The sequence below is a fragment of the Aspergillus karnatakaensis genome (assembly GCF_047715665.1).
Source record: "Aspergillus karnatakaensis strain CBS 102800 unplaced genomic scaffold BJY04scaffold_12, whole genome shotgun sequence".
In the NCBI taxonomy this organism is placed as follows: domain Eukaryota; kingdom Fungi; phylum Ascomycota; class Eurotiomycetes; order Eurotiales; family Aspergillaceae; genus Aspergillus; species Aspergillus karnatakaensis.
Genome location: NW_027395724.1, coordinates 620,850 through 627,668, shown reverse-complemented (window position 1 = coordinate 627,668; position 6,819 = coordinate 620,850). Strand labels below are relative to the sequence as shown.

The 6,819-nt window shown below is 51.1% G+C and overlaps 1 protein-coding gene across 1 annotated transcript; it reads left to right on the top strand.

Moving 5' to 3' along the window:
* Positions 1-2,014: 2,014 nt before the first annotated feature.
* Positions 2,015-6,574, top strand: atrF (ABC drug exporter AtrF; the record flags this gene model as incomplete). The annotated part of the gene is made up of 1 exon (XM_073715607.1): positions 2,015-6,574. One exon carries the CDS (start codon positions 2,015-2,017, stop codon positions 6,572-6,574), a length of 4,560 nt encoding a protein of 1,519 aa, XP_073573897.1.
* Between the last annotated feature and the right edge of the window lie 245 nt (positions 6,575-6,819).

The following is a 6,819-nucleotide window of genomic DNA, read 5'->3' as shown; positions in this document are numbered from 1 at the left end:
TAAGCTATGTCTTTTCCAAAGACGCAGTGAAGATCCTTTCCAACGAGGAAGTGCAGAAGCGCATTGCTCGCGCAGCAGCCGGAAAGAAGTAGCCATGAAGTAAAATATTCGCTGTATAGTTTCCCATTTCAGAGTATATAGAAATTGAGCGAGCCATATCGTATTCTTACCTAAGGTACCAATTGCCCATTTTCACAGCATTGTTCTCGAACACACCTGGGTAAGACTACACCATCTGGACATCGAGAACGAGAGCAACTAGGTCCCATTATTACGAGCCTACCAATAATGGTCGGACGTATGCATATCAAAGAATCAGCTGCGTGGCCTGGAGGTAGCGGTGAAACAACATGATGACAGCGCAATGTGATCGATATGTCAAATGGCCGATAGCGCCGTTGTGAGAGGTATCCAACGGTACCTCCTAGGTAATCGCCGTCACGTTAACCGACACGATGAGTCGATTCGATCTTACCTAGATCTTGGCTTCTTACTTTACACTTACTGTACAGTAGAGATGGAGAGTCGGCGCCAATTCTATAATCTACCGTACCCCGAAACTACAATTTTGACTGCAAATAATGCAGGGAATATTTTCCGAAAACAGGGCTAAACTAGCGCTGCGACAAGCACAAGCACAGCCCAGGGTTCAACCGCCTATCCTCGAAAAGAAGGCTGAACGTGAAACACCTGCAGCCGAAATGGGTGCCGCTGGTCCGCTGATGCAGAATGAAAATGGGCAAAAGAAACGGATCCACTCTCATTCATCTGAATCATGACCTTGATGATTGATCCGTCATCGGCGACCGTCGACAGCTGGCAATTGGGCCGTTGCGACAAGCTAGGGGTCCTCTTGGCGTAAGCATTTAGCAGCCCAGGAGTCGAACGGTCGAAAAAGTGTGCGAGTTTGAGCAGTTTGCTTTCTTTGCTTAAAATTCGAAGGTTGGACCCATGCTTCATTGCTTACTCCTGATTCAAGTGCTGGAAGATTGGCTCTACCCCTCGGAGACTTTTGGGTTTAATGCCGGATGGATTATGCAACCAGTTTGAACGATGCTCTCTAATCGAGATTACGCTTATTTCTGTGCTCGCTCCCCGGCATCCTTCGCTCGAAAGTCATCTGTCAGAGCCTTTCACTTTGAGAAAAAATCGCTGGAACGGTGTTCTTCTGAGTTAGAGCTGTTAGAATAACAATGATGATAATGCTGTAGAGGCTACCTATACTTCGGATAAAGTAAGCTAGCCCGGATATAGACGGCGGATGCTTATCTCCGGGCGTGGCCAATCACGAGATCGGAATCCGAACTTCATCCGTTTTCAGAAATTTTCTTCCTTCATCGATCCATCATCATCAACTCTCGCTTGTAACTCATCAGACTCTCGAGTCTCGACCCACGATCTCACTGCCTGAAACACCCAATTATAGCCCTCTCTATCATGCTGACTCATGGGCCTCCGCCGCAACGCCCCACCGGTCGTCCGCCCAGACCATGGAATCTCGCAGACACACTCGCACCTCTTCTTCCTTCTCTGCCTTGTGCGGATTTCCGGGCTCTCTTTTCGGCATAGGGTTTGCGAAGATCTACCCGACAGCCAGAGAAATGCCTTGTTCCCTCGTTTTGTTCGGCCACATACTGACAAATCCCAGATCGTTGCTTACTGCGTGTTCCACTCCCCGGAGTTAGTAATGCTAAACCCCCCTCGGGCCCTCAATCATATAAAGATATAACCATGATGCAATGCCATCTCCCCTCTTCCTTCTAGCTGTCAACTCTTTCTCTCTCTTTTCTTTCTTTCTTATTTGCCATAAGCTTATCGCCTTCTGCGTGGGCGCAGGCTGGATCCCTCTCCACTCCTCCTTTCCTTTTTCTCTGCTGTGTTTTGCTGTACATATCAAGCGCCACGCCCAATACATAATAACTACGCCTCCGTTTACCTTCCCTAACTCAAATTCCGTTCTACAACCCTGATATATCCAATCGAATTCAATCGGCTTCATTAGAAGCAGGTCATCATGGCCGACAAAGCTCACACCGAGGGCTTGACCCAAGTCCCTACAGTTGGAGGTGAAGAGCCTTCCGACTCCACCATGGTGTCGGGCAGCAGCAGCGACACCGAGGGCTCGTACGCTGGACAATGGGGTGAGCAGGGGACCGAGCCTGTCTCCCGCCGTGGTGCTATGGAGGATTACGAGGACATGCGCCGCGAACTAACTCGCCTCAGTCTACAGCGTACCAAGTCAACCACAAAGGATGCCCACCGAATGCGATCTCGGGCTAGCCACGCTCAGGACCCCGAAAAGGCTCTTGATGAGGAGGACGAGAAGAAACAGGAGGATGAGTTTGGTGGTTTTGATCTCACGGACTTTTTGATGGGCGGCCATCTTGAGCGTCGAACGACCGCCGGTGACCCAGCCAAGAAGGTTGGTGTTGTCTTCAAGAACCTTACCGTCAAGGGTGTTCAGACTGGTGCCTCATTCGTCCGAACTCTGCCCGATGCCGTTGTTGGAACTTTCGGTCCCGATCTGTACAACATCGTCTGCAGATTCGTCCCCAGCCTGCGATTCGGAAAGAAGCCACCCGTCCGCGACTTGATTCACGATTTCACAGGTGCTGTCCGCGAAGGTGAGATGATGTTAGTGCTAGGACGTCCCGGAGCCGGCTGCTCGACTTTTCTCAAGGCAATTGCCAACGACCGTGGAGCTTTCGCCGCTGTTGAAGGTGATGTTAGCTATGGTGGACTTTCCGCCGCGCAACAGGATAAGCACTACCGTGGTGAAGTCAACTACAACCAGGAGGATGACCAGCATTTCCCAAATCTTACTGTCTGGCAGACTCTCAAGTTTTCTCTCATCAACAAGACAAAGAAGCATGATAAGGAAAGTATTCCGGTTATCATCGATGCTCTGCTGAAGATGTTCGGTATCACCCACACGAAGAACACTCTTGTCGGTAACGAGTTCGTCCGTGGTGTCTCTGGCGGAGAAAGGAAGCGTGTCAGTATTGCGGAGACTCTCGCCACCAAGTCGTCCGTTGTCTGCTGGGATAACTCGACTCGCGGTCTGGATGCCAGTACTGCGCTCGATTACGCCAAGTCCCTCCGTATTATGACTGATGTCAGTAAGCGAACAACGCTGGTTACTCTGTACCAAGCTGGTGAGAGTATCTACGAGCTCATGGACAAGGTGCTCGTCATCGACTCCGGCCGCATGCTCTTCCAAGGCCCTGCGCACCACGCTCGCCAATACTTCGTCAACCTTGGGTTCTTCTGCCCCGATCAATCGACCACAGCGGATTTCTTGACGTCTTTGTGTGATCCCAATGCCCGCCAGTTCAAGCCAGGTCGCGAAGCATCAACCCCAAAGACTCCAGAAGAGCTCGAAGCTGTATTCCGACAAAGCGAGTTCTACAGGCGCATCGGCAATGAAGTGCAGGGTTACGAGAAGCAGCTCAACGACACCAACTGCGAAGACACTCAACGTTTCCAGAAGACCGTGCATCAGTCCAAGAGTAAGACAGTGTCGAAGAAGTCTCCCTACACTGTTTCGCTCGCTCGGCAGGTGTTGGCTTGTGTTCGCCGCGAATTTTGGCTCCTCTTTGGTGACAAGACCTCTCTCTACACCAAGTACTTCATCATTATATCAAACGCCCTCATTGTTGCATCTCTGTTCTACGGTGAATCTATGAACACCTCCGGAGCTTTTCCTCGTGGTGGTGCTCTTTTCTTCTCAATCCTCTTCCTCGGTTGGTTGCAATTGACTGAGCTGATGCCTGCGGTTTCTGGACGCGCCATCGTTGCGCGGCACAAGGACTATGCCTTCTATCGACCCTCAGCTGTTGCGATTGCGCGTGTGGTGGTTGATTTCCCAGCCATTTTCTGCATGACTGTTCCGTTTACCATCATCGCTTATTTCCTTGCCGGTCTTGATGTCACAGCCTCGAAGTTCTGGATCTATTTCCTGTTCGTCTACATCACCACGTTCTGCATTACCTCCATGTACCGCATGTTTGCAGCATTGTCTCCAAGCATCGATGATGCAGTTCGATTCGCTGGTATTGCTTTGAACGTGTTAATCCTGTTCGTTGGATACGTGATTCCGAAGCAAGGTCTTATCGATGGTTCGATTTGGTTTGGCTGGCTTTTCTACGTCAACCCGCTTTCATACAGTTATGAGGCTGTTTTGAGCAATGAGTTCTCTGACCGTGTCATGCAATGTGATCCTTCTATGCTGGTTCCCCAAGGCCCGGGCGTGGATCCGCTGTACCAAGGCTGTGCGCTGACCGGATCTCAGCTCGGATCTACTGATGTTGCAGGCCGTGACTATCTCAGTACCACCTTCCAGTTCACACGCAGTCACCTCTGGCGCAACTTTGGTGTTGTTATTGCCTTCACCGTGCTGTATATCTTAGTGACCATTATCGCCACGGAGACCCTGTCTTTCGTCGGTGGTGGTGATGGCGCTTTGGTTTTCAAGAAGTCCAAGAGGGCTAAGGAGATCAAGGCAGCTGCTGAAAAGCCCAAGGATGAGGAGAATGGCAACAGCGGCGGTGCCTTGGCCCAATCTGGCTCTGACAACGAAGGTGCCTTCAACCGCATCTCGTCTAGCGAGCGAATCTTCACCTGGAACAACGTCGAATACACAGTGCCTTACGGAAACGGAACTCGAAAGCTGCTTAACGGTGTTAGCGGATACGCAAAGCCGGGACTTATGATTGCGCTGATGGGTGCTTCTGGAGCTGGAAAGACGACCTTGCTGAACACTCTTGCCCAACGCCAGCGAACCGGTGTCATTGGTGGTGATATGTTCGTGGATGGCCGTCCTCTTGGAACCGATTTCCAGCGTGGTACTGGATTCTGTGAACAAATGGACCTGCACGACAATACTGCTACCATTCGTGAAGCTCTCGAGTTCTCCGCTCTTCTTCGTCAGGACCGAAACGTCCCTCACGGTGAGAAGATTGCCTACGTCAACCAGATCATCGATCTTCTGGAACTAGAGGAGATTCAGGATGCCATCGTCGGCTCGCTCAACGTTGAGCAGAAGAAGCGTGTAACTATCGGTGTGGAGTTGGCCGCGAAGCCTAGCCTTTTGCTCTTCCTCGATGAGCCGACTAGTGGTCTGGACAGCCAGGCTGCGTTCTCTATCGTGCGCTTCCTGAAGAAGCTCTCTCAAGCTGGCCAGGCCATTGTCTGCACTATTCACCAGCCTTCTTCCATGCTGATTCAGCAGTTCGACATGATCCTAGCCCTGAACCCCGGTGGCAACACCTTCTACTTTGGACCCGTTGGGCCCGATGGCCGCGACGTCATCAAATACTTTTCTGACCGCGGCGCCGTTTGTCCACCAGCAAAGAACGTTGCCGAATTCATTCTCGAAACCGCAGCCAAACCCATCAAGCGCGAAGGCAAGACAGTCGACTGGAACGAGGAATGGCGCACTTCCCAACAAAATCATGAGGTTAAGGCCGAGATTGAGCGCATCTACAACGACCGCCGCAACGCCACAGCCAACGAAGACCAAACCGCGCAGTACGAATTCGCCGCCTCCACCTGGACGCAGACCTATCTCCTCACCCAGCGTGTTTTCACCCAGTACTGGCGTGATCCATCCTACTACTACGGCAAGCTCTTCACTAGCGTCATCATCGGTATTTTCAATGGCTTCACGTTCTGGATGCTTGACAACTCCATCGCCTCCATGCAGAACCGCATGTTTTCGCTCTTCCTCATCATTCTTCTCCCACCTATCTTCCTTAATTCCATCGTCCCTAAGTTCTACATGAACCGTGCCCTCTGGGAAGCCCGCGAATACCCCTCCCGCATCTACGGCTGGGTCGCGTTCTGCACAGCCAACATCCTTGGCGAGATCCCCATGGCCATAGTCTCCGCGACTGTCTACTTCCTCCTCTGGTACTTTGCTGTCGGCTTCCCCACCGAAGCCTCTGCATCCGGCTACATTTTCCTAATGACCATGCTCTTCTTCCTCTTCCAAGCTTCCTGGGGACAATGGATCTGCGCCTTCGCTCCGTCATTCACCGTCATCTCGAACGTCCTTCCTTTCTTCTTCGTTATGACTTCTTTGTTCAACGGTGTCGTTCGTCCCTACACAGACTACCCCGTATTCTGGAAATACTGGATGTACTACGTCAACCCGGTCACCTGGTGGATCCGCGGCGCCATCTCCGCCGTCTTCCCCAGCGTCTCCATCTCCTGCTCCTCCACAGAAGCAACCCACTTCAACCCGCCCCCGGGCTCAACCTGCTCCGACTACGCCTCAGACTTTGTTTCCAGCGCCGGAGTCGGCTACCTCGTTAACCCTAGCGCTCGCGAAGATTGTCAGTACTGCCCGTATGCCAACGGATCGCAATACATGGCGACCTTGAACGTTCAGAGCGGCGACAAGTGGCGCTCGTTTGGTATCTTCCTGGCCTTTGTGATCATCAACTGGCTGCTCGTCTACTTCTTCATCTACACTGTGCGGGTGAAGAGGTGGTCGTTCGGATTCGGTTTTGTGTTCGGGGCTGCTGGTGCTGCGCTTTCGGCTGTGAAGGGTGTCTTTTCGAAGAAGCACTAAGCTGAGTTTCTATCTATTTTGGGGAAGGAAGATGAGATACAGTATCTCACGGATATATATACACATATAGGCTAAGCGTTCTTTTTTTTGTGTAGCATTTGTGGTGTTTTTTTTTCTCTCTTTCTTTTTTGATTCATCTGGTCTTTCTTTCTTTCTTTTCTATATCATTATTCAGGACAATAGTTTATAACCAAAAGCTTAATATCAAATGGAAAATCAATAGCTTCTTTACAATCGCAGCGTTC